This window comes from Corylus avellana, chromosome ca9, assembly GCF_901000735.1.
Source record: "Corylus avellana chromosome ca9, CavTom2PMs-1.0".
NCBI lineage: Eukaryota > Viridiplantae > Streptophyta > Magnoliopsida > Fagales > Betulaceae > Corylus > Corylus avellana.
The window spans coordinates 19,820,729-19,848,330 of record NC_081549.1 but is presented as its reverse complement, the minus strand read 5'-3'; the positions used below and the strand labels follow the sequence as shown (position 1 = coordinate 19,848,330).

General features: G+C 35.3%; 3 protein-coding genes and 1 pseudogene across 3 annotated transcripts; 2 read left to right on the top strand and 2 right to left on the bottom strand.

Annotated features, from left to right (window-relative positions):
* Positions 1-3,562: 3,562 nt before the first annotated feature.
* LOC132162440 (amino acid transporter AVT3B-like) lies at positions 3,563-4,475 on the top strand (annotated as a pseudogene).
* A 2,145-nt stretch (positions 4,476-6,620) lies between these two features.
* LOC132192000 (NADPH-dependent aldo-keto reductase, chloroplastic-like) lies at positions 6,621-9,167 on the bottom strand. The gene is made up of 7 exons (XM_059607170.1): positions 8,981-9,167; positions 8,819-8,869; positions 7,917-7,993; positions 7,701-7,788; positions 7,351-7,626; positions 6,992-7,243; positions 6,621-6,894 (listed from the first exon to the last, which is right to left on the bottom strand). Exons 1-7 carry the CDS (start codon positions 9,101-9,103, stop codon positions 6,808-6,810), a joined length of 954 nt encoding a protein of 317 aa, XP_059463153.1. The 5' UTR covers positions 9,104-9,167; the 3' UTR covers positions 6,621-6,807.
* A 2,578-nt stretch (positions 9,168-11,745) lies between these two features.
* Positions 11,746-15,327, top strand: LOC132191782 (CASP-like protein 5B1). Its single transcript, XM_059606879.1, has 3 exons — positions 11,746-12,273; positions 13,942-14,074; positions 14,930-15,327. The coding sequence occupies exons 1-3, from the start codon at positions 12,143-12,145 to the stop codon at positions 15,134-15,136; spliced, it is 471 nt and encodes a 156-aa protein (XP_059462862.1). The 5' UTR covers positions 11,746-12,142; the 3' UTR covers positions 15,137-15,327.
* Positions 15,328-16,929: 1,602 nt separating this feature from the next.
* LOC132191783 (mannose-1-phosphate guanylyltransferase 1-like) lies at positions 16,930-20,222 on the bottom strand. The gene is made up of 5 exons (XM_059606880.1): positions 20,044-20,222; positions 18,879-19,013; positions 18,262-18,324; positions 17,907-18,146; positions 16,930-17,823 (listed from the first exon to the last, which is right to left on the bottom strand). Exons 2-5 carry the CDS (start codon positions 18,987-18,989, stop codon positions 17,152-17,154), a joined length of 1,086 nt encoding a protein of 361 aa, XP_059462863.1. The 5' UTR covers positions 18,990-19,013; positions 20,044-20,222; the 3' UTR covers positions 16,930-17,151.
* Between the last annotated feature and the right edge of the window lie 7,380 nt (positions 20,223-27,602).

Below are 27,602 nucleotides of genomic sequence, written 5' to 3'. Positions count from 1 at the left end.
TTATCTATATGTGTTTGTGCTTGTTTATATAAAGTAAAAACATAGAATTTTTAAATTTAATCTCATAGCTACCATTACAAACACACAATAATATAAACAATTAGCAAAATAAACTAAACACGATCTATAAAGTTCAAAAAAAAAAAAAATGGTACAAAAAATAAATATTGTAAACCCAAATGACTGTAGAATAATCACTCAAAAAATAAATAAAACAGATATTTTTATCATATTCTACACTTTTGCAAAAAAAAAAAAAAAATACATGCAAGGAAAAACGAGACGTTGGCTAAGAGAAAAAGAATATAAACGGAATAACGCATAATATGTTAATTTTGGGGGATGAATTCATAAAATATGTATATTTTATAAAGAATTGTAAAACATGTGGGGGGACATTCCGTAACACTTGGGTCTACCCCTGCCCCTTTCTTGCCTCTTTTGAAGCTCCAACCGCCTCTTTGGAGGCCCTACTTGCCTAATCGGAGGCCCTATCTATTGCATTTGGCGATTTATCATGTCTCAACAACTCCATCATTTCCTCCTTCACTATAGATCGACTGGTCACTACCTCCATCAGCCACTCCCAGCCTCGGATCCACCCTCTTCTTCAAATCTTTGGATTTGATTTTTTCAAAATCAAATATGTCTATTTCAATAAGTTACTATTGTACACGCGCCACTCTACCATGTTCTTAGGCGACTATGCTACCATCTGCCTCTAGCCCCATCCCCATCTAGCCACCACGCAACGGAACATGTTCAACATGTGCCGACGCATGACGTCTAATCTCCTCATCTCTACCACCTCCCACCACTTTTGCTGGTCTCCTAGATCTAGCTGCTGCATCCCAACGTCCACCACCGGCATGTGGTCTTAATGTGCTGGTGAGTGGCTTACACACCCCGGTCACCAACGACCTCCTTGCGGCCTTCCTCCACCTCATTAGCCATCAATGATGTTGTTTTGTGTTATTTTTTTATTTTATGTTTTTTGCTTGTAGTTTTAAAGGCTTTAGATGCCCTCACCACCATCTATGGTGTTCTTTCGATCTAGTTGTAGATCGTTATGCTGTGTTTTTTAGACTCGTGCTGGTTTATCCTTTCGTTGGCTTTGAATTGACCTTCATTAGTGTCTTTTTCTTTGCTATTGTGGCCCTCTTTCGAGTGTGCTGCTGCAGTCCTCTTGGTTGTGCCATCTCTGGTGCACCTTGTAGGTCAAACCACCTTAATTGGTAGCCCATTTTCTTGGTCTTCATGCCAAGAATCTATAGGGCGGCGTCATTTATTTGATGCATTCCATTCTAATTTTTGTTTACCTACACCTACACCAATGTTGTAACGATCTCATATAGCGGAAAAACTGTAATTATCAATACCAAAAAAATACTGTTAAAATATTTTTCTTTATATAAAAAATACCCAAAGCTATGTCGTACAAGGCATTTATACAAATCTATCCGACAGTCTAAACTCTAGACAAAACTTAACCAACTTGGAATCTCTGTACATCTCAATATGAATCTCTAATCACAACTGCATAATTACCTTGATTTTCCATTCCTGCAAACACTACAAAAACTGTGAAGTAGTGAGTCAATTGATTTCCAATAATATAAATCATTGTTGAATCATATATAGCAAAATGCTAGACAAGTTATAAAACCACAAAAATCCGTATTATTGGATATCAATATCATACTCAGTAAGTAAGAATACTTACAGTGGATTACATGAATGGATCATCAAAGGTAATTACTTGAAACCCGTTCTGCTGCAGTTGGTCCATACCCATAATAATCCCTTCACTGACTTTCTCTCTCTCTCTCTCTCTCTTTCTTCCTCTTCAGCTCTCTGTCTTAAATTTCCCATCTCACTCTCGGTTTCTCTTGTGTTCTTTCTTTCTTGTAGCGCTTGGTCTCGCCCTTTCTCTCTCTGTTCTGAGTAAACACTCTTAGAAAGAAGAAAGACCGAGTAAAAAGCGGAAGAAGGAAGAATATATGCAAGAGATGAGAGAGGAGATGAGTGGTGAAAATACTGAAGGAGAAGAGCTCTATTTATAGGAGAAAATCAAATACTATTCTACCTTCAATTTACAATTATACCCTTCATTTTACTATTTCACCAACCCCATACTATTTCACCAACCCTATACTATTCCACCAACCCTATACTATTCCACCAACCCTATACTATTCTACCAACCCTATACTATTTCACCAACCCTATACTATTCTACCTTCTTATTCTACCATCCTTATACCTACCATTTACTATCCTATTATATCACCAATTATTACAATCATACCCCAAATTATACCAATCAATCATCAATTATCATATCTCTTAAATCTCCCAATAAAATAATCAATATAAAATCATCATCATGATATAATAACCTCAAATCAATATTCATTCCAATAATATTCATAAGATCTAATAAGTTCCTCCAGAATAAATATTATTACCTAATATCATCAATAAATATCTCAACCTCAAAGTAAATGCCATTACCTAATATGAATATTAATATAATCATAGCATCAATTTAATATCTCTAAAATAAGACTTTAAAAATCTGGGGTGCTACAATGGTGAAGTAGCCATCTTTTTGATGTTTGAGTGCCTTATTCTATCTATCAAAATCATTCTTTGTTTGTGGCTTGGGTTAGCCCTCCAAAGTTTGCTTTGATTTTCTCGAGTTGTATCGGTCCGCATCAAGGACTCTCGTGCGAGTCATGCAAGTTGTGCATGCAAGTTGTACATGCAAGTAGTTCAGCTTGCATGGTATGCATGCAACTTGCATGTACGCAAGTTGTACATGCAAGTTCTGCACAACTTTCATGCGAGTTGTGCCGATTCTCAGACAGAAACTCATCTTTTAAGTGAAAATAAAGATGAATCATTTTATGGTCCATATTAAATTTCATATATTTAATGGTGTATGTTGTTACATGGTATTTATATACGTCATTTAACTGAGGTGATATCATGAACTTCGTTAAATGCAACAAAATAATTCGGTTGGTGCACAATAATTTGGATATCAAGCAATTTATTGTCTAACTTGTTAATGATTCGGGCATCACATTCTATATGGGACATTTCTGTCCAACTAAGTGGATGTGATACTCAAAATTTGTTTAGACACTAAACTTTATATAAATTCTCCTATATTTCCTAATTAATATTTGTTAGTCCGCATTTAACTTTTTTTTTAAAAAAAAATAAATAAATATGAATTGCTAGTAAATATGTTGACTAGTCGTCTCAAGTGCTTCAACCTTTCCGGGTTTCTTGGTAATTTTTGGGGATTGGGATCCCCGACAATGGCCTCAAAATTGTCCATCCCAAATTTTATAAATCTGAACCGTTCAATGTCATCTAAGGGCCACCATCAAGCCACCTGTCCCACTGTAAGTAAATTAATAAAATACTATTTACATTTTAAAAAATAAATGTAAAATAAAATAATAAACAAATAAAATATTATTTACACCCTCCTCCCTCCCAAAACCCAGTCTCCGGCGAACGCATCTTCAGCGCCGACCTCGTAAACTCAATGCCAGCCATAACCGTCGACGCCCAGTCCGACACCGACGGTTATATCGCCCAGGCAGGATTCTCCGTAAGCTACTTGATTTTCATATCAAACACTCTTATTTTTCGGATTCCTCGTCCACACTCGTATTCTGGGTTTGACCTCAAAGTCGTGGCATCTGTGAGGTTGTTCTCCGTTCCAGTTGGGTTTGAAATCGATTCCCACGCTGACCCATTTGGCTCCCTTGAGCATTTTCGCTGATGTGGTCGATTTGGGAGCCATGGGAGTGGTGATGGTGGAGGACGTCTCGCTTTTTCTTCAGCGCAGACCTGCTTTGCAGGCCTTTGGGGGTTTATCTGTTTTCCTTTACGGTCTGGGTGTGGCTGTCTATGCATTTGAAGGGATCAGAATGATTTTGCCTTTGGAATCAGAAGCCAAAGACAAGGACAAGTTTGGAAAGGTCTTGGGATTGCGTATGGCTTTCATTTCTCTGCTATACGGATCATTTGGAGTTCTCGGTTACTTTGCTTTTGGTGAAGAAACCAAAGACATAATCACCACCAATCTTGGCCAAGCATGGATTAGCACTTTAGTCCAGTTGGGGCTGTGTGTGAACCTGTTATTCACCTTGCCACTGATGATGAACTCGGTCTATGAGGTGATTGAGCGGCAGTTCTGTGGCTCTAGGTACTGCATGTGGCAGAGGTGGGTGGTCATTTTGGGAGTGAGCTTGATAGCTTTGTTGGTGCCTAACTTCGCAGATTTCTTGTCCCTGGTTGGGAGCAGCGTGTGTATTGTTCTGCGCTTTGTGTTGCCAGCTCTGTTTCATTTGCTGGTGTTTAAGGAAGAGATGAGTTGGATTCTGATGGTTTTGGATGGGGCTATTGCAGGCCGTCGGTGTCGAACTCGGCGTCGACGGTTATGGCCGGCATGAGTTTACAGGGCCAGCGTTGAAGATGGGTTTGCCAGAGACTGGGTTTTGGGAGGGAGGAGGGTGTAAATAATATTTTATTTTACATTTATTTTTTAAAATGTAAATAATATTTTATTAATTTACTTATAATGGGACAGGTGGCTTGATGGTGGCCCTTAGATGACATTGAACGGTTCAGATTTATAAAATTTGGGATGAGCAATTTTTGGAGTACACTCATTTTTACATTATCGCTCTTTTATAGTGAGTTAAAATCCGTGTGATAATTCGAAAGTGGTTTCAAATATTCTTCGCATCCCTTCAGGCTTCAAGGGCAACTTTATCTTGCTAGATAGAGTTAGTGGTCAAGTTGTTTTTGGTAATTGCCACCCGTCACATTAGATTTTAATTCATACGTTACCAAGAATGGTGAAGTAAGCCTCTTTTTGATGATTGAGTGACTTAGCCTATCTATCAAAATCATTCTTTGTCTGTGGCTTGGGTTAGCCCTCCAAAGTGTGCTTTGATTTTCTCAAGTTGTGCCAGTCCGCATCAAGGACTCTCATACGAGTCATGCAATGTTTTTAGACAAAAACTCATCTTTTAAGTGAAAATAAAGATGAGCCATTTCATGGTCCATATTAAATTTCACATATCTAGTGGTGCATGTTGTTACATAGTATTTATGTACATCATTTAACTGACGTGATATCATAAACTTCATTAAATGCAACAAAATAATTCGGGCAGTGCACAATAATTTGGATATCAAGCAATTTATTGTCTAAATTCCCTCTAAGCACGTGTACTGCACGCGGCTGATATGAGCGAGACAAAGAATATCATTGGAAGACGAAGAGGCCTCTCCTGCCTTTCTATAAAAGAAAAAGCCCGTGCAAGCGCGGGAGTTGAGATTGTATCGTTGCCGTTGAATTTAATGACCTCGCAGATTGTTTAGAGTAGATTCTCTAAAGGCTCCGCATGGCCGTTGATCAAGATTTTGACTTTTTTTTTTGAAACGGTCGTCCTTTTTGTTTTATATTTTGAAATGTTTTTGAGTATTGTTTAATTTGTTTTGTGTACCACTTTGGAAAACTCGCTTGAATGACTGCTTCGTAAATGTTACAACATTTTTTCCAAAACATTGGAGAAAATGAAAAGAAAAATTACATTTTACACCTTTCATAATTTCACTGCTGTTTTTATTTTGCTTCCGATATTTAAAAATTGGCAAATGTCTTGTCAACGTAACCCATTTGTTAACAATTTTTGTCTAATTTGATGGTAGAAAAATGTGCTACACCTCGGTTTTTTAGGACAAATGTCCTCAAATCACCCTCAACTTGATGTGTGCTTTTTTCAAAAATGCCCCCATTTAAAAAATTAAAAAAAATAATAAAAAATAAAATTGGGGTAATTTGGCCACTCTTTTTGTCAAATGGGGGTGGTTTAGACTAAGCCACCCCCATTCCGACTTGGTAGGGGTGGCCCCCTTTTTTTTTCTCTTTTTTTTTTTTTTTTTTTTTTGTGTGTATTTTATTTTATTTTTTTAAACAAAGTCAATATACCCCTTCAAATTACTACTCAATTGACAATATTTCTCGATGGATGTAAATTTTTTTTAAAATTTTTTTAGTTTTATGTATTTTCTAGAAGTTCTAGTATTTTTTGTTTTTATTTTACTAAAGATAGTTTCATTATTGGGGGGACATTGACAATGTTTTGATAGTTTGAGTGAGACATTGTCACACTTGAAAATTTGGAGAGGACATTGTCAATTGAGTGATGGTAGTTTGAGGAGACTTTCCCTTTTTTTTTTAAAAAAAAAAAGGAAAATATGGGCATTTTAGACTTTTCATCCCCTAAAAATTTACTTGCAATTACTTACCCATTTTGCTTGCAATTTTGGCAAAATATTGTAAGAGGACTCTTGTGAATCGAATGTGCTCGGACAAGTATTTGGGCAATTCTAGTCTTGCTCAAATAAGAAAGCCCCATGAAGGGCCCTCGCACGTACAATAGCCCACTTAGAGCTATGATAGAATGAGAAAAATGGTTTAAGAAATGAAAAGCGTATACCAAGGATATTATCATTGGGCAATTAAAAACATTTTCACGTTGGCCAATAGCGCCAAAAACACTAAAATTTTGAGAAGCACTTCTTCAAAAAAAAAAAATTTTAGGCCAAAACTAACGGTGAAGAGATTAACATCTCTGTACCACAAGTATGCGACAAGTAACACAATTGCTCTTTTATTTACTTTAAATTTCTGAAAAACAGTGATTTCACAAGAGTAGTTTACGATCAAATAAGACGAGAGAAACCGCAGGGCTTCAAAAATCCGATGTTTGCTCACAGCTCGCCATCCCAGAGTTCTTCAATGTTTTTGTAGGCACCGAAGTTCTCATGAACAAATGAATTACCCTTAAGTAGTCTTTCCTGCATTGCATGAATAAAGACAAAAACTTCCATCAATTAAACTTTGGTATAATTTAATGAGCATTGCACAAACGAAAGAATAGGCTAAGCTACTTGCCTGCTCAATTTCAGAGAACTTGGCCAACAAATCTTCAGGTATAGACCAGTCAAAAACATCAAAATTTTCCTTGATTCTTGCCTCATTTGTGCTCTTAGGCAGTATACTGTGACCCATTTGCAGTCCCCAACGAAGAGCCACTTGTGCAGGACTCTTCCCCAATTTCTCTGCAACTGTATTCAGAATTGGATTCTTAAGGACGACGTCTCTGTTGATACCCCCCGTACCAGGGGAACCCAATGGTGAATAAGCCTGAATTAAGAAAAATAGAGTTGTTCAACAGACCCATTTTTCATTTCTGCATGATTCACTAGCAAAAACTTCTCTTTCTTTTCCACTTCATGTGCATATATACTTACAGATAAGTGGACTCCTTTAGATTCACAAAATGCATGTAGTTTCGGCTGCTGCCAAGAAGGGTGAGACTCCACTTGGTTAACAGCAGGAGGCACTCTTGCAACCTCCAACAGATCCCCAAGCTTCTTTGAAGAGAAATTGCTTACTCCAATAGCTCGAGCCTTTCCAGAATCATAGAGCGCCTCCATTGCTTTCCATGTACTTGGTATGTCAGGATGGGTAAGATTTTCAGGCTTAAGGCCAACTGAATCCTTCTTCATGCTAACAGGCCAGTGGATCTACAAAAGAAATTAGCATACTTTATCATTCACCATAGTTCATGGAAATCAAAGCTTAATTGTGATGAACATACCAGGTACAGATCCAGATAATCAAGTTGCAATTCCTGCAAAGTTTTGTCCAATGCATTTGGTACATCTTCTGGCAAGTGATCAGTACTCCTGCAAGTAAATATCTTTCCATTTTGTAAAAAACGGCCATGAAACTGTGCTAGCTAGGTAACTATATTTGAATTTACATTGCATAATGCTTAGGACAGTTTCAAGTCAAATATAAGTATTAGACAAACCGGAGTTTGGAGGTGATCCATAAGTCCTCACGCTTCACTTCACCATCATTAAACAACTTCTTCAGCGCATGCCCAATCTACATATATAACCCAGAAAAAAGTCACTGTTAGAATAAATCGTAATTTACCATAGTATTAAAGCAGAAATCCTGAGTTCAAACCTTAACTCAATAATTCACCCTAATTTCAATTAAATATTCCACATATAGGCGAAGTATTAAGTTAATCATATCGACTTAAATTTTTGAGATAAATGATAATTTAATGACCACAACATGACATTGTAAATAAGAAGAAAATAAAAGAGACAGTAAAAATCAACTTTTCTGCAAACAATATGGTAGGGAGACATTTTGTACAGTAAGGAGAAAAATCATGTTATTAGGCTACCCAAATTTTTCTGGCATCGAGTAGGAATTGTAATGCTTGCCTACCAATTAATTAGAGCATGTTTGGGATTATATTGAAAAATAGAACTTTTTAAGCAAGAGCTTTTTAGAAGAAAAAAGAAATAACTTCATTTTTTTTTAACTGTTTTCAAAAGTGCATTTTGACCAAGAGTAAAAGTCAGTGGCTAACTTCTTATTTGACACGGCCTTTTAAGCACTAAAACTATTTCTCAATCATGCTCTTTAGATGTGAGACCAATTAAGCAAACCGGTCGCACAAAGCTGCCCAAATTTCACAGCAGCTAAGAACAGGGGATCGGGATCCCAATCCAACATTCTATCTATGAGTTCCCTAAAGTAAAGAATGGCAGCACAAGAAAACTCTGATATATTCAACTGGCAAATGAATTGTTCAAGTAAATTTCGCAGACTGCACTGTTTTTAAGGAGTGAGGTATGCCAAAAGGGTGAAAGAGACGCCTAATAAAAATTCCAAATTATAACGCAAAATTACCTCATCCTCATTGCCATAAGCTCGAGCACAATCAATATGCCGATATCCGGCCTGCCATTGACACATGAAGAATAGTAAGCAAACAGATGATTAACACTATATCAACTGCAGGGAAGCGACACGGGAAGTTATACGTGGTTGGAGTCGTTTTAGAAGCAATACCTTGATGGCGGCGGTGACGGCGTCGCCAACGACACCGGGTTCGGACTGCCACGTCCCCAGCCCAACCGAAGGCATCTTGGCCCCGGTGTTCAGCTCAAAGAATAGAATTTCCTTGGGCGCCATTTCTCAGCAAAACCACTCAGACCTCGCATTCTGTTTTTTCAGTTCGGAGCTGCCACGATTTATAGCAAAGCCGAATCTGTGTGGGATAAGAGTCTCAAGGCTTTGACTATAAAGCTGACGGATAACTTACAAATAACAAAAAAACAAAAGCTGACGGATTCGCTCACGTCACTTCACCTAAATATAAAAGGTTCTAATTAAAAAGGAAAAACTAAAAACTTTTTTTTTTTTTATATATATATGTTTTTCTTTAAAATATTAAACGAACGATTCATTTCTCAAAGCACACATAAAACATTTGTTTTTAGATAAGACCTAATACAGTTTTCATAAAATAGTTTTAAAAAATAAAGTAATACTTATAAATTTTTTTACATCTTAGAAGAATATTTTAAGAAAATAAATACTTAATTTTTTAGACGTTAAGAGTCTCAAAGAAAGCGATGGGTGGTCACCAAAATCACTTGATAAGAATTTGATATTCTTCATTTTCCTTGAAATAAAGAATAAATATTTCATGAATAAAATTTTATTTTATTGTATATAACGGTATACGGATCAGAATTGATGAAGAGGAGAAAAGGAAAGAGCTTTTACATTATCGCTATTTTATAGTGAATTGAAATCCGTGTAATGATTTGAGAGTGGTTTCAAATATTCTTCGCATCACTTTTAGGACAATTTTATCTTGCAAGATAGAGTTAGTGGCCAAGTTGGTTTTGGTAACTGCCACCCGTCACATTAGGTTTTAATTCATACGCTACCAAGAATGGTGAAGTAGCCTTCTTTTTGATGTTTGAGTGCCTTATCCTATCTATCAAAATCATTCTTTGTCTGTGGCTTGGGTTAGCCCTCCAAAGTTTGCTTTGATTTTCTTAAGTTGTGCTGGTCCGCATCAAGGACTCTCGTGCAAGTCATGCAATGTTCTTAGACAAAAACTCATCTTTTAAGTGAAAATAAAGATAAGTCATTTCATGATTCATATTAAATTTCATATATCTAATGTTGTATATTGTTACATGGTATTTATGTAAATCATTTAACTGACGTGATATCATGAACTTCTTTAAATGCAACAAAATAATTTGGGTGGTGCACAATAATTTGGATATCAAGCAATTTATTGTCTAAATTGTTAATGATTTGGGCATCAAATGTGAAATTCTATATAAGACATTTATGTCCAACTAAGTGGATGTGCTACTCAAAATTTGTTTAGACACTAAACTTTATATAAATTCTCCTATATTTCCTAATTAATATTTGTTAGTCCGCATTTAACATTTTTTAAAAAATAAATAAATAAATATGAATTGCTAGTAAATATGTTGACTAGTGGTCTCAAGTGCTTCAACCTTTCCGGGTTTCTTGGTAATTTTTAATTTTTTGGTATGGTATGCACATGACGTGGCAAGTTCGCAAATAACGCCCAGATTTGCGGTGGGTATAATTTTTGTATACGTGGGAAGTTCTGGAAGCGAGTCACCAGCATTGATGCACCAACTTTACCAATATAAAATTGTTGAAAATGGGAACAATAATTCTGGGAATATGGGGCCGACCACAACTTTTGGTTATGTGCTTTTGTGTTTGTCGATCATGCTTCATTGGTGGTCCCCCTTTTTTTATTCTGCTTTCAAGAGGAATATTTTTGTGTGCTTCGTTTTGGAGTATAATTTATTCATATTTTGTTACACGAAACTGATTAATCAACAACAACAGACACTAGATTTTTGTTTCTCACCACAAGTCACCTTACAGATTTTCTTACGTCATTTTTTTTAATTTTTTATAATGTTATAAATATTCTTAGAATCATCACAAATATAATGTGATTTTTAAAATTATTGTGATTTATTAAATTTTGATCTATTAATAATTTTAAAAGTCACATTACATTTAGAATAGAATGACTCTAAAAAAACTTATAACATTACTCTTTTTTTTAAGGAAATATATGCTCATGCCGAAGATATACTCATAAAAAATATTTTATAGGATTTTTTTTTTTTTTTTTAATCAATGGGCCTTAAAACAAAAAGTTAAAAGATTAATTTTATAATTTTTAAAACTCAACTAGTATTTTTGATAAAGACAAAACTTCACATTAGTTTTATCACACTCATCTTACACCAATTAACTTTCTTTTTTTTTCTTACATGTCCACACAAGCGCAGCGATGGAGGATTCGAACTAGTGACATTCGCTTCATAAGATATGGTTTTCAGCTGATTGAGATATTCTTTGAGGACTACACTAACTAACTTTTTTTGACATGTCCACATAAGGAAAGGAAAAAAAGATTCAAACTAGTGACCTCCACTTCATTAGACGTGGTCCACAGTCGATTAAGTTGAATGAACACAATATATATATATTACTTAATTCAATTCATGTCACATTAACCATATAAAATAAGCATTTATCTTGATCTCCAACAAAGAACTTTCGGTTGCCAAGTGCAAAACAAAAAAGAAGTCCACGTCGGAGTGTCGGTGAGTCGGACAAGCCAAGTCGACAGTACAGTCATACTGGCCCTTCATTACATAGTTAAAAAAGTATTCTTGAAAAAAAAAAAGAAAAAAAAAAAGAGCATCCTTCATGTCTCTTACAAATATCATACGTTTACCTGCTACGCGCTTAGCTTAGAAACAGAATAAACAACCAAATACGCCATTTATTACAAGCTTAACAGAAAAAAGTGAAGGACTATTTATTTAAATTTAATTTAGCATGTGATTAAACAACTGAGTTTAGGGCTTTTAGTTTGCCAGAGGTTCGGTGGATTCATTGGCTTCATAGGTGAATGCGATAAACCTCTCCCATCTTCCACTCATTAGTGGTTCCGAATCCAAACCCTAGAGATCTCCCATATTATCTACAAAGAAATCCAAAGCTTCTTTGCAACATACGTACAGGTTTTTGTGCGATTGAATTTGTGAGAATGGAGGTACCTGGAGAGCTTTGAGTTAGTGCGAGAGGATTGTAGGGCCGGTTGCTGGGAAAAGAAGGCCCCGGATTTTGCAATTCGGAGAGGAGATGAAGGTGTTGATAGGGAGGCCAGGGTCGGTAAGTGGATTGGTGTTGAGGTTAGGGCAATGTGCATTTGCTGCTACGGCGATCGGGGTTATGGTTAGCGCCTATGGATTTTCTTCCTTCACAGCTTTTTGGTATTTCCCTCTTCTCTTTTTGCCTCTGATTTTTATTTTTTATTTTATTTTTACTTTTTTTGGGCCTTTCATTCTATTGGGTGATCAAGAACTGGGTGGTGTGTTCTGTTCCCTTAAATCCCAGTTGCTTTTTCACATGATGGTAATTGATTATTTCAATAGTTCCATTTGAATGTGTTTGTTAATTCCACTTGATGTGTAACATTTATTGTTCACGGTTCAAACTCTAGGAAGAACGCATTAATCGGTTCTGTGTGGCTCAGAATATTATTGATCTTTGAATGTGAATAGCTTATCTGCCCCTCGAAATAATTTGTAGATAAAAGCTTAACATTATTTGTTATCTAGAAGCTTATTCGACAAGTAAAAATCAAGACGTGGAAGATTTGGCATTGTTTTATTGATATACTAAACGAAAATATTTGGTCCCAAAAAATTGGGGCTACTGTAACTATTGATGGGCGACATGGTTGAGGGGACACTTTACTTTGTGTTCTCACACATGTTTTTTGTACCTTCAAAGGCTGTGGACTCCATTAATTCTGGTATAGCTAGTGGGCCTGTTCAGGGAAAGAAGGGCAAGACTATTGGGATGTAGTCTGTTTGGGTCTTTTGTGGGTGCTCCCTGTGAGCTTGGGTCTCTTGTGGGTGCTCCTAGGCGCTCTCCTTTTATACTTCTTGTGCATTAGGGTTGCGCCCCTTTGGGGGGGTTTTCGGGTGTTTTTTAGGGTTCCTTTTGTGGGCTTTTGTGGGTGTGCTTGGGGTTTCTTCTTGTAGAGCTTTTTCTTCTCTTTTTCTTTTTCAATAAAACTCCTTATTACCTTTCAAAAAAAAAAAAAAAAAAAAGGCCGTGGAGTCATGTGCATAGTAAAGTTGGAAGATAACTTCAAATGTGTATGTTCAGTTTTGATAGCTTATTTGTATGTTTTACTGATTAGGGTTCACCGAAATTAGGAGAATGGCTTATTGATATGTAAATTCAGTGCCCTTGCTCCCTAATAAGTTTGGCAGTTTTAGGAATGTAATACCACTGGACACCTAATTTGGATAATTAAGTACCCATACCTTCAAAAGGCATAAACTCATAAGCATAGTCAGGCTAAAATCCATAGTGAGGCTCATAGTAGTTAGTAGAATGGTTTATTTTATTTTATTTATATTTTTTTTTCTGACAAGTGAACTTAGTTGATTTACTTATGTTAGCCAAAGATATTTTTTAATCTTGTCATGTTGTTTTGTTATGAGCTAGTTATGACAATTATGTGTCAGATGCAAAATTCTCTGAATGCTATGATGATAACACCCCCTTCCCACATAGAGAGTAGGGATATATTGAGGTGTCTTCTTAACACGTTGTCTGGAGATTACATGTTGGATGAAAAATACTTATTTATGACTAATTGGACTAGACCTATAATACTTTCTTATTGAGAGAGATCCAGTTTCTAGTTTCACAAGCATGTGTCGAGATGAAGTGAGAGTGTGCTGTGCATGCCAAATCCTGTGAGTTCTATGGTATTTTCTGCTGGGGTTTTTATTTTAATACTCGTTGATGTTTCTCAAGTAGATTAATAGATTTTGTTTAATGTGGCATAAGTAAACTACTAGGACACTTAAGCAACCATTCTTTTGCTTACTTTTGACTGTGATATATGTGCTTTAATCCAGCTATTTGATCGCATCAATGGGACTTCAAGTCTTGTGGAGCTTTGGACTTGCATGTCTTGATATTTATGGTTTGACAAGAAGGAGAGATCTTCAAAATCCAATCCTAGTGAGCCTGTTTGTTGTAGGGGATTGGGTATTCAACTTGGCTCATATACTCTCACATGTTTCTTTTTCTTGCTAGAAAACTTGTATGAGCATTATAAATCAAATGCTTCACATGCATGTTTTTGCTAGTTTCGGCAAGTCATCATATGTCGTATGTTGCTAATTGTTATACTCATCCATATCTTTCATATTAATATTGGTCGTGACTGTGGTCATTGCTGCCCAATGGATGGTTAACCATTTCTAAGGGCCACAATAGCTCTGCTTGAGGAACTGTGTATACTAAGTAGTGCAAATTTTGTTGTCCCTCTCAGTTTAGACCAACAAAATAATGAGCATTGGTCAATCAATCAATCTTCATGTGATTGCCATGTTTGACTGTCCATCCCTACAAGGCTACAGGGATGGGGTTACACAGGATGGTATGGTCTGCTTTCAACTTATTAGTAAGTCAAATGCTTTTAGGGAGTCATGTGCCTTGATATGCAGTGGATCTTATTAAATGTTGGTACATGAGATATAGTTGAGTCTGAACAGACTTTATTATCCTCATCTGCACGTGCGCTCTGTCTCTACAAGTTTTATTTCTTGAACTTTCCAAGAATGGGATTTATTAAGTCCTATGCGTACGAGAAAGCAAAAAGCTTTAGAGATCCCTGCATATGTGTGGATTTTCTCACACATATACATTGCTGTTGAAATATTTTATATGCATCTCTGATCTCTCTCCTTTTGAAATTTGTTTCCGAATTGGATATTATTTCTGCATGGTTTTGGTGCTGAGCCCATTGTCATTGGAAATCAAGACAGCTATTTTCATTTTTCATGCTTTGTCATGTCAATATATGTAATGGTCAGAATAACCATAGTTCAAATTTTGCAGGTGACTGCCGCTTTATCTCTTGCAGCTGCATGCTCATCGGCAGGGATTGTAGTTCTTTATTCAAAAGACTTGCATTTCTGCAAGGATCCTCGTCTTCATCTTCATTGCGACAAGTTCCAAATCTCTGTAATTTTTGCTTTCCTCACCTGGGCTCTTGTTGCCGTGTCATACCATGTAATGTTTTGGATTTTATTATCCTCGGTTTAGATGACTCAGGCTCTCCAGCCTTACAGATGACACTTCCACTATACAAGTTTTTCTTTATCAACTTCTGAATGCTGATGGTTCTCCAACATGTCTTGTTTTTTGTGCAATTTTCAGGATCCATCCTCTTCAGTTGCATCGAGTGTTTGTTATACACTTTTTATTCCAGTATTGGATTCCATTCCAGCTTAACATGTTCTTGTTCTTACACCCTAATGGCCCAACATTCAAATAAAACTTTGGATTTTATTTGCGTTTGCAAACTACACAACGAGAGAAATCTGGAAAACATTTGGACTTGCATTCCTCCGTTGCTCTAAACATGCATCTATTCGGACGACTAGTCTCACACTCGTTCACACTGAGTTTGGCTTGTGTTGAGTATTGAATGTTTGAGCTCAATTCATTAATTTTTATTTTCAAACATGAGTTGAACTTGAGTTTATCACTGAGTTAAATAATATGTTCAAATTCTCTTCATTTATTTTTCGGATGAGTTTTAACGTTTATGAGCTACTCAATTAACTCATTCATTCATTCTATATATAAGTTAATGTCATGATTGTTTATTTTATTTTTTGTAAATTCATACTAATTATTAATTATTTGATAATTGTGAATATTTGAGTAATTAAATAAATTAACTTGAATTTTAAACAATCTACTTTTGAGTTTATATTTTTATCTTATAGTATGTATGTACATTCATTACACACATAATCCCACTCATATATACACAAATGCACATATTTATATCGACACATACAATTACAATACTTCATCTTCAAGCTATATCTATTACATTACAAAAAGAATTTATTTTTATCTTTTTAAATATTTAACATGTTTTCATTACAAAATTAAAAATAATATTATAAAAATAATGTTATATGAGCTTATATGAGCCAAATTGAGTTTATACAAGTTCGGCTCGTTTAGTCAATGAGTATAAATTTTTATTCAAACTCTGTTCGTTTAATAAATGAACCGATTCTAAGCCAAACTTATCCAAGCTGAACCCATCCTATTCGTGAGCGATTAATATATTCATTTACAACCTTAGATTCAACCAAATGTGTACAAAGTATCAATTCATTATCTACCTTTTCAAAGAGTTGAACTTCAGGAATCGGAGGCATTAAAAATCGGCCATGGTCACAAGGTCTGTCCTACTTCACCCATTTCAATGAACCTGCACCAATCCTACAAAAATTTGACCTATTTAAAATCTTTAGCCACCCTAAGACCATTTAAAATGTTAAATTGAATTATTGAGGAGGTAATAATATTATTTTTAGTGTATTATTTAACAATTTTTTTCCTTAATGCTGATGCTTATTGTTGTCATTGAAATATTTGAGCTTAATAAAGTTCCTCTATTTTCCAGCTTAATTATTCTGTTTCCAATTCTCACGTTTCTTTTAAATAACTACATTATAATTCAATTTCAAATACCTTTTTGCGAAACATTTAAAAAAAAAAAAAAAAAAAACTAGAAACAGTAAAAAAAATAATAAAAAAGAAATAAACGAAAGGTTATAAGAAAATTAATTAAATTCAAACAATTATTGACTTCTGCCCTATAATAACGATTGGATGGATCAAACTAAACCAACATTAACCAACAAAAACGACCGTTAAATGATATTGCTAAGTGGGCTGCACACAATTTCTTTGGGGTTATCCCCTGTAATACCCATTTTCTGTATTGTTTTGCCCCTTCCCCTTTCCTTGTATTGCTTAGATTATATATATATATAATGATGATATTCTGCTAATTGCTCTGCTAATTGCTTTCATCTCTATGTCATGAAAGCCTTGCCATTAAAGTCTCTTATATTCCCGGACAACGTATACAGCAAGTACAAACACATAATAGTCTTTGTGCTGTTCAAAATAGGAGTTAGCAATTACAGCTAAAGATTTTTTTTTTTTACTAAAAAAAACTTTATAACACTTTCAGATCAAATTAATGTACTGAACACACAAGATACCTGAACCGTATCTGACCATAAGAGTCACATGACAATCTCTGGTTTCAAAATGCTAGATTTTATCTCTTTGTGAGGCAGGACAACACCCCCGTTGCTGTAAACTTCATCACCAACATGAACATCTTCTCCTAAGATTGTCATGTTCTCTACTCGAGCCCACCTCCCAATGGTGGAATGCCATCCAATGATACTACTGGAGATGCAAGCGTGCTTCTTGATTCGAACTCCGCGCATTACCGTACAGCGTGAGAGCCGAACCCCCGACTCGATTACACAGTCTGGACCAATGGCTACATCAGGTCCAATTAGACATCCATCTCCAATTACAGCAGTCTCATCAACAAGAACATTTCCCACGATGTGAGATCCACTGGCCAGTTTTGCTGAGGATTTTTTCCTTAAGGAATCCAGGTACAGTCTTAGGCCTGTAATATAATCCTTTGGCTGTCCAATGTCCATCCAAAACCCAGGTAAGACCATGGCATACAGCTTTTGCTCTCCTGCAATCTTAGGAAATATCTCTTTTTCAATTGAGGTGGGCCGCAATTCAATCCGATCAAGAACAGATGGATTCAACAAGTAGATACCAGCATTGATCTTGTTGCCCACAAATATTTTTGGTTTCTCTACAAATTTTTCCACTTTCCCAGTTGTTTCTTCCATAACCACCACACCATATTTTGACGGCTCATCCACCTTAAACAAACAGGAGATTTATCTTTTTAGTGAGGAAAAGGGGTTCATTATCCTGGTATAAAGTATGAATCAGATATAATTACCTTGGTCACCATAATGGAAGCTTCCCCTCCATGACTTTTGTGGAATTCAATCATTTCTTTTAGTGGGTATTCATTTATAACATCACTGTTAAGGACAAAGAAAGGCTCATCAGAGCCATCTATCAATTTATCCCTTGCCAGAGCTAGAGGACCTGCTGTACCAAGAGGCTCAGTCTCCTGTGAGCAGGTGATCTTGATTTCAAGCTTTTTCTCAAATTCTTTTAAGAAATTCAGCATAAGCTGCAGAAGGAGAAAAGTGCATTAGATCAATAACGGCATTCAAAATTTGGCTGCAAAAATGGCAAAATAAAATACAAATGAAGATTGCAGTAAACAAAGATCGGAGTAATTTTACCTCTGGTTGGTAATTGATGGCCAAAACCACTTCAGTTACTCCAATAGCCTTGAGAGCTTCAATCTGATAACAAATAAGATAATATGCAGCCCATGGTTAAAATAGGGAAAGTGAGAGATTATACTGATCAGCCAAACTTGTCCCTTTCTGAGATTTGGATCTTAATACGTTGAAATGATTCATTCAACTGTTAACTGGCCTCTTTTTGGAGCATGTAAATAAGTTATGCTAAAAAGCCGCTTGGTCTGATTTTCATATAACTTAGATTGATGAACGAATAATTAGAGCTAAATCCAAATTATAATCTGAAATTAAAGCAAGTCAGGGATAAAATAAATACACCTCTAAATTTCTAGATACCAGGACATAAAAAGAAAGCGAAAAAAAATAGTCTCATGCTGGATCTAGAACAAGATGCATAATGTCAGGTTGAAAAGAAACTATATATAACATGTTAGAAGAGAAGAAAAGAAAAGAAAAGGATAGGATGGGGAAGGAGGAAAGAAACTTGTGTGAGCTGGAGAACCAAATATAATAGCACTGGAAAACCGTTTTAAGTCTTCAAAGCCAACCACACAAACTATTTGAAGAAAGGAGGACTTGCTCCAAAGACAGACCTGATGCAGTATCATGGGTTTGTTGGCAAATTCAACCAGTGGCTTTGGAACACTGAGGGTCAAAGGCCTCAACCGTGTTCCAAAACCTCCAACAAGAATAAGCGCTTTCATATTGGCAGCCTAAATCCTTATATCCTGTATTGTAAATCATCAGAGTCAGCAAGTAGCTTATTCTAGATTAAAATGGTAAATTAGGAAAAGAAGCACCAAAAATGGTATCAATATTGAATGGATCCTAGTTCTTATTATCTGATAAACTTAAAACTGGCATTCCTTCATTTAAAAATCGTGAACAAATAAACAGGTCTTGAATTAAACTTGCCACAATCAACAAATGCAAGGTAAGTCAGAGTTTGGCATAGGAGGGATCCCCAAATTATAAACCAGTGTGATAAAATGGCAAACTTGATAAAAAATTTTATGTATGTTTCAGCTGAATGAAGATACAAATTTCAAGCTTTTGCTGATCCCCTGAAATGGGATAAACATCAGTGTTTGACGGAGACACCCACAGATCACACCTTCTGCTTGGGTGATTGAGGACTGAATTATTATGGGCTTCCTATTAGTTTGCATTTTATTTGTTACATTGCTTATTTTTCAAACTGGTTGTAGTTTTATTTTATTTTTCTGGGTTTACAATTAGGGTTAGGTTTAGGGTTTAATCCCTAGTCTATTTGAACCATATTTTCTATTGTATTAGCAGCTTATGATGAATTAAGAATTGAACGACTGCTGTCATCTCCCTCTTTTTTCCTCACCACCCCCCCCCCCCCCTCACCTCTATTCTTCTCTTTGGTGCTTCTTCTCCTTCCTTCTTAATACCCCTCTCTGTCTCTTTCCCTATTTTCAATTTTTCTTCTCTGTTTTTTTTTCTCTCTTCCACTCTTCTTCTCAATCTCGTGATTGTCCCATATCAGTTTTACAGTTTAAAACTTTTACTATTACATGTTTGTACAGGAGACAACATGCGATAGAATAGCAACAATAATAGGCAGAGAGAGCAAAATTGAATCAAATTCAATCCCAAGACACAAAATTTATATAACCGGAACGGCATATTATCAACAAAGATTCTCAGAAACTTTTGGATGAACAAAGATTCCCAATGTATGCTCAAAGGAAGATCAGAAACGAGGTAAAGGCATAAAATACAGAAACTTACACAAACAGAGAGAGAAGAGAGAAAGAGAGAGAGTTCTGCCGGGACTGAGAAGAGGGCTCTCCGTGAGAGTGAGGAATATGACAAAACCTAAGCTTCTGAGTTGTGAGGTTTAAGAGTTTCTCGCTGACTAAGAAATGTGGTGGAGTCCGAGTCCAACAAGGCTAACCAGAGCTGGCTTCCTTCGTGGACATGGGTGGCCCTTTGATGCACGAATTGCTATACTTTTTACACGTAATCTAAGGCTCAAACTGCCACGTCACCTTAGGCATCGATTGAAAAAAGAAAACTGGATTTCAAATGTTCTGATTGAAAAAACACACATTCTAAACACAGAGGGAAAAAAAAAAAACACCATGGGCTGTTTATTCTTGGATAATCTAAGTTATCTGACCTTAAATATGATTACAACATATTGAAAAATCCCAAAAAAAAAAAAACAAAAACAAAAAAGCAAAAGTAATTTTAAGGTAGGGTTAAATACCTAATTTTCCCTAATTTCCCCTAATTAGGGTTTCAGAACTTTATTTTTTGCCTCATAGGATTTCATTTGGATCACATGAGGTATTTGTAGTTTTGATAAAAACGGAAATGATGGTTTAGGGTTTAACATATCATCTCCGTCTTTATTAAAACTACAGGAACCTCCTATGATCCAAATGAAACTTTAAGGAGCAAAAAATAAAGTGTTGAAACCCTATAGGAAAATTAGGTATTTAACTCTTTAAGGTATTACAAATTAAATAAGATGTCGGAGTAGATTACTCACATAAAATGCAATCACAACACATCATTTTAAAATTACTATTTTTAAATCTCACGTTTACAAATTGCAAACCAGAACAAATCTCGTAATTAATTGAGTTATGTTACACATTATTCTATCTATCAACCATCTTCCAACTATCTTTTTTGCAAATTTACCATTAAATTTGTGAAACTCATAATTAACTGAGTCATGTTACGTATCATTCTATCAACTAGATTTTAACCGTCATTTTGCAAATTCGCCATCAACTTCGTGAAACACATAGCGATTCACTCATTCATTTTTACGAAAATAGGCAAAAGATGAGAAGAAAAATGATTTTGTTATTTCTCTAACTATGTATAGACGAGAGTTAGAAGGTTGGCGGCGGGTGAGATTTCAAAATCAAAACATAAAAGGAAACTGATCATTAAGTTTGGGTTGGAGATGATTTCTTGTTTCCTAATTCGTGGGGTGCATTTGATTTTGCATTTTCTTATACGTACGGTTGATTCTTCGATCTGTTGATTAACTAACGGGGATATACATTATGATGTCAGGCTATATAATAAAGATAACCAGCACCATAATAATTAATGGGGACATTTTGTATAATAAAACATGGTCACATTTTGGGTGACAATTAATAAGATCAAACGGTCATCCTACGGGACCTAATTTAAAATTTTAAAAATAAAAGTAGGATAAACCAGTTTATTTATTGTGGTTTTAAGTATATGTTGTTGACGCCATCATCCACACCGGCCATCTTTCTCCACCAAAAACTTGACAATTAAGAAAAAAACAGAAGCTAAGAAGGAAACGTCAACCATATACCCCAAAGAGAGAAAAAAAAAAAGAAGCAAGAAAGGGAAAGAAGAACGAACAGCAGAAAATCAACTGCTTCATTGAAATTACAGTTAATTTATAAGGATATGGCCTTCTGGGCCTTTTGGCCATGGCACATCGTTTTTGTTCAGACATCACAATCCATATTTACAACTTGCATATTTGTAAGGTAATTTCCTTTTTACCTTTACATTTCACACTTTTACTACAACAGATTAAGACGCAGGGGTCCCTTTTGGGTTTTTTTCCCTTACGCTTATCATCACTTGACCAAACCAAACTAAAAGCCAATAAAAGCAAATATAAAAAATAAAGAAAAAGATTAAACTTAATATCTTCGTGGTACACAACTTCTGTAGATGCAATTATTAACAGCTAGCCCATAAAAAAGTAGTTCCATGCCTTCAGCTTTCCTTAGACATGGTCTTCCCCATTCATTGCACGATGATGATGATGATGATGGTGGTGGTTATCATGTACTTGCCACTCGACGGGGAGTCAAACGGGAAAGGGGAGACTGGACTCCGGACGACACTATTATCTGGGTCGTCGTCGTAGAAGGAGCCCTGGAAGATGGTGAAGATGAGGTTGTGGAGAAGCGGCAGTCTGAACGGAAAAGTTGTATATCCGACGTCTGGAAACGACCCGAGTCGCCGGGAAGTCGCATGTAGGAAGCTGAAGGTGACTCGTTGAACCACGACGACCCTAGTGCCCCTTCGTTTCCATTCTTGTATTGCATTATCGCCTTGTACACAAAAGGAATCAGACCCTCCATTTTTGTCTTCTGCCTGTGAGAGAGAGAGAGAGAGAGAGAGAGATTTTAGCCGGTTCGAAGAATTGAAGGAGAAGTGGGGGTGGAGGATGGGTTTAAAAGAGGGGGGAGGCCGGGAGGGGTGATGACGTGGAGTAATGGATTGGAGTCCAGCTCTTCACGCCAAGCCGTGGGAGACTTCAGCGCAAAACCGCACGAAGGCCTTGAAAGCTCTGTCCGAACTACACCTAACTTTATTCCATTTCACCAAATCTCACTCCAATCCTTTCGTTTATCCACTCGGTTATGTCATTATTTATTGATTTATTTTTGATTTCCTGTGTTTTGGTTTTGGACTAATTATATTTGCTAATTCTTATACGACTCATATTGAATTAATTAAAAATGACGACGTATGAGTAAAAGTAAGCATTTGAATCAACAACAACTTGTAAAAGTAAAAAAAAAAATAGTGATCAATACCTACTACAATATTTTTCTCCTACTTTCATTTAAAACGCTCAAAAAAAAAAAAAATCAATAATTAATTTTACTAGAACTTCAGCATAATCATATAACCGTCCACACGTACTTCTCTTGATTTTGAGGTCATTTAGATTATTTTTAACAAGCTTGGTCAGCCGTATTTTTATTTATTTCTCATTCTTAAACAAATGGCCACGGTTTCATCATCAAATTTTATAAATTAAGCTTGTTTGTCTAGATATTTATTATATATATAAGCAAGCAAGGACGAAACCAAGTGTTGGCCAAGAAGGCCATATACCCTCCCTCATTTTCAATTTTGTTTTTCCTTAAGATCTTTTTATTAAGTTATATATATATATATATATATATATATACAAACGTATCTATCTATATATATATTGCTTAAGAATTAAGATTGGCCTCCGAATGAGAAAATCTTTATTCCATTCTGGCAAACAAGGCATATGATAAATTAATAACACATCTATATAATATAACACGAGGGAAACGAAATCTAATCATGGTTGCCCAATTGTCTACGCAATATAATAGCATGATTGTGATCAGATGTGGGTGATTAATCAAAAGAATTTTTTTTTTATTTGTTTCTTCCTGCAACAAACGCTATGGAACCAAGCGGGAAACATCCATGAATTGGTTACGATTTCTATGTCAGATAACCTCTTCAAAATCCGACTAAAAACAACTATAAAATATTAAAATCTCTTGCAAAACATGTGTACATATCTGTCTTCCGATCCTTTGCCTTTTTTTCCTACGTTGGCCAAACTTTTGTGACCGATTGATATTGATCATATCAAAAACCGGCAGCTGGCTAGCTACTATTCTGTATTTGAATGTGTGAATAATGTTGTTAATTAACTTCCCACAGGACTTGACTCGGACAATCTCACGACTTCCAAAGAAACTTCACCAATTATCAAATTTTGTACTTTCTTTATTACAAAACCAACAAACCAATGAAAAATGTACACAGATTAAGAATGCATGAGAGACCACCTAATTAATTTCCTTTTTCTTTTTCTTTTTTTTTTCTTCAAAAAAGAATTACAACGAAGGAAGGAATTTGGAAATTGATAACCCACCACAGTCAACCACATCTCATAGATCGATATGACTATATATCCATTTATTTATTTTTTATTTTAAAAAGAAAAAAAACATAAAGAACGTGCATAATCAGTCACAACTGCGTACCGAATGTTTGAAATTACAGGCAATTAGTAGCTGGGAGAATTTATATTTTATCTGAGAATATATATTTTTTTATTTTTAAAAAATACCGTTGACATGTAATAAAGATGTGGCATGCAGCTTTGCTTAATCGCTACACCCACTCCACAGTCTCAATCCTTGATGAAGTCATGGTTTGCATCATCGATCGGATAATCATGTGGTTAAAAATTGATCGTCTTGTAGTTTTCTTTCTCCACTTGCAAATTTTAGCTTCAAAGCAGGAATCAAGAAAAGGCAAAACTGGGTGCTAGCTAGGTTTTATGTGGGGGGTGTTAGGTGACGAAAGAACATGGTCCAACGTTGTATTATTTTCCATTTGATTAAGATAAAAACCAAACATTTTAAACAAGACATTTACTTGACTAGTTGAATACAAAAACCATTTATGGCACTATCATGGCCAAGTGTTATGCATATTCTAGGCCTAGCCAGCCATTTTCAATCTATTTACATCTTGGTGGTGAGGGGTCAAATTCATGTTATTTTCTGTTTGCATCACCCTGTCTGCATTATATTCTAACTTATATGATTATCCAATAAATTAGTTGGTATATATTCGTGGATAGTAATCATTTGCATTTAACTGGTGACTGGTGTAGAAAACAAAAAATTTATTATAAGAAATGGTGTTTTTAGTAATTTAATCAAGTATTTTGACACTCCCTAAAGAATGGGAGTGAAAAAGTAAAAGTAATTACGTAGCATTTAACTTTTATATAAGAAGTACGTAAACAAAAATATGATTCAAATTTTTGACCACATAGGCACATATGTAGTGAGTAAGAGTAGCGTTACATATATCACATGCACTACACCTTTATTCTACTATGCTGATAAGTTCTTGTTAAAAAAATAAAAATAAAAATCGACGAGCACTACCACATCAATCCAGTAATCTAATATATAACATTTCTTGATGAGTAATTATAATATATACTACACCTTCATCCTACTCTCATTGCACTGAATTGATGTAACAATGCCCATCTGCCATTTTTTTTTTTAAAAAAAAAAAATCTAAAAATTGTTAAGTACTATTACATTAACATAATAAAATAAAAATGTAATAAGGTCTAGCTTCGAATAATTTTAGAAGTTATTTTTAAAAAATAAAGTGACTTTTAAAATTATTATTTAATTAAAATTTAATATTAATCAATTACACGCTCAATAGTAAATAATTTAAAGAAACTTTTATGATAACTCTCTTGGCTTGTAGCATTTAATTATTTATTTTTTTAATACAATTATAAGCAGCACTCATGATATGAGCCGGGTTGGCGTTGGGTATTATACACGTTGCACCGACAAAAAGAAGTATAATAATAATTTAAAAAGTTGGGAGTTTGTCTAGGCATTCTATTGGCCCTAGTCTTTGACAGCTTCCAATAAAAAACCCTTATACTTTTCAAAGTGCGTGCGTTGTTTTTGAAGCGTTGTGGCAAAAAGCAATTTAGTAAGAAACAATGGGCTTATTAGTTAAGGTTGTGTGAAAATCTACGACTGCCGACAAATTACGGTGGTGATTATAAGGAATCATTACGCAAGTCTTTTTGTTGATTTATATACGGAATTTTCTTCAGGTTATGTCTTCTCTATACTTTGTTGCTACGTCACGGACGAATCATGCTTTTCCATTTGACTAGTGTGGCAATTAAGTAAAAAGAGGCAAGGAGATGAATATTTTTTATTTTGTTTTTGGAAGGAGACACCTTATAAGCTGTTATGGCTGTCAAGGCGGAGAGTAAAAATTGGAGCAAAATTGAACGGAATTAAAGATGGTATGCAGCATTTTTGCTCTTAAAAAATTGATCATGTAAAACGGGACGTCAATTTATTAACCGCTCATTCATTGGCTTGTAAAGCCATTAAGTACGCCATAAATCGAATTTGAATTAAAGAAATTTCATTGTGTGTCTATGATATTATAAGCGGCGGGAAAGCTATCCCTAGTGGTTGTTTTGTTTATTAATAAAGTGTGAAATCTTGTTTGTTTTGAAAAAAAAAAGAAAAAAAGAAGTTAAAAGAGGCCAATCAAGTGCTTTAATTTGCACTTATGATAGCCTCGCTTACGCCGGCTAGGCGGCTATCCTTCTCGAAGGAGCTAGGAGAGTGAGTACATATACATCACAATTACATTGACAAAATTATTCTTTTATGAGTAATAAATATTTTTCTTTATTGGACCAAGACTATATATATATATATATATATATATATATATAAGTTTTGACAGTATTGGGTGGTGAAACCAACTTCAGAAAAGTTTTAGAAGTGGTTTGGTTATTCCCAAATTCGATCTTTAAGGGTGGCCGAATCATCCTATCTAACCCTCAAGTAATGATATAAGGAGGATTAGAGTCTTTTTAAATGTGATGTGGCTTTTAAAATCATCATTAAATTTGAGGTGGTCATTATTGAATTTCGATCTATTAATGATTTTAAAAGTCACATCACATTTAAGAGGACTCTAATCCTCCTTATATCATTACTTCTAACCCTCGCATAGCTTCCATGCACATCGATCGTTGAAAGGCCCTCCCAATGGTCTGCAATGAAGAGGTGACACATATCTTTCTGTGCCCGTAACAGAGGCTCGCATAGGCCTCCATGTCTCGGTTGCTCGCTGTTGCTTATGATCAGCTAACTACTTTGGCTCCGACTTGCCTCCTTGTGAATCTTGTCCCCAAGTTTCATGTCGGGTATGATTGGTGAAAAAATTACTAGAATTTGTACAAAGAGACTTATTTGTTTCATATGCATATCACAAAAAGTATTTTTCTTTTAATATATGACCAACCAAGAATAGAGAGAGGACGTAAAAAATTTGAACTACTATTTTCCGCTTTATTTGAGACGGCCTTCAACCAATTAAATTACCCCTTGTTGAAATATATATAAAATATAAAATACTAAAATATAAAATACTAAAATATAAAAGAGAAAGAAAAGAGAGCGGAAGCGGATAGAGACGTATGGGCTACATCTTGTATATTCACTATATCAATCAATATTATATAACTCTCTATTTATAGAGAGACAATGAGTAGTGACCAAGAAACCCAAATTAAACCCTAAAATACATAAGAAAAGAAATAAACCCTACATTACAAATTAAATAACGGAAATATAAAATATTCTAATAAAGGAAATAATATATTCTAACATCCCCCCTCAAACTCAAGGTGTAAGCTTGAGTTTGGAAAAGAGAATAAATTGAAGGCATCTGAAGTCGATGGTTGGATCAAGACAATGACGGTGAGAAAGGCTGAAAGTGACGGCCGGAGAAATACCGGAGAACAGAGACAAGCTGCTAAAAGAATCCGGTTAAGGGCCAAGCCGCAACTGACAATGACGGTCGAAGAACGAAAACTAGTCATTAAATCCCTTGAAGGGCCAAACTACATTGTGCCAGGGTTCGCCAATAACAAAGATGAGAAAGGCTGAAAGTGACAGCTGGAGAAATAC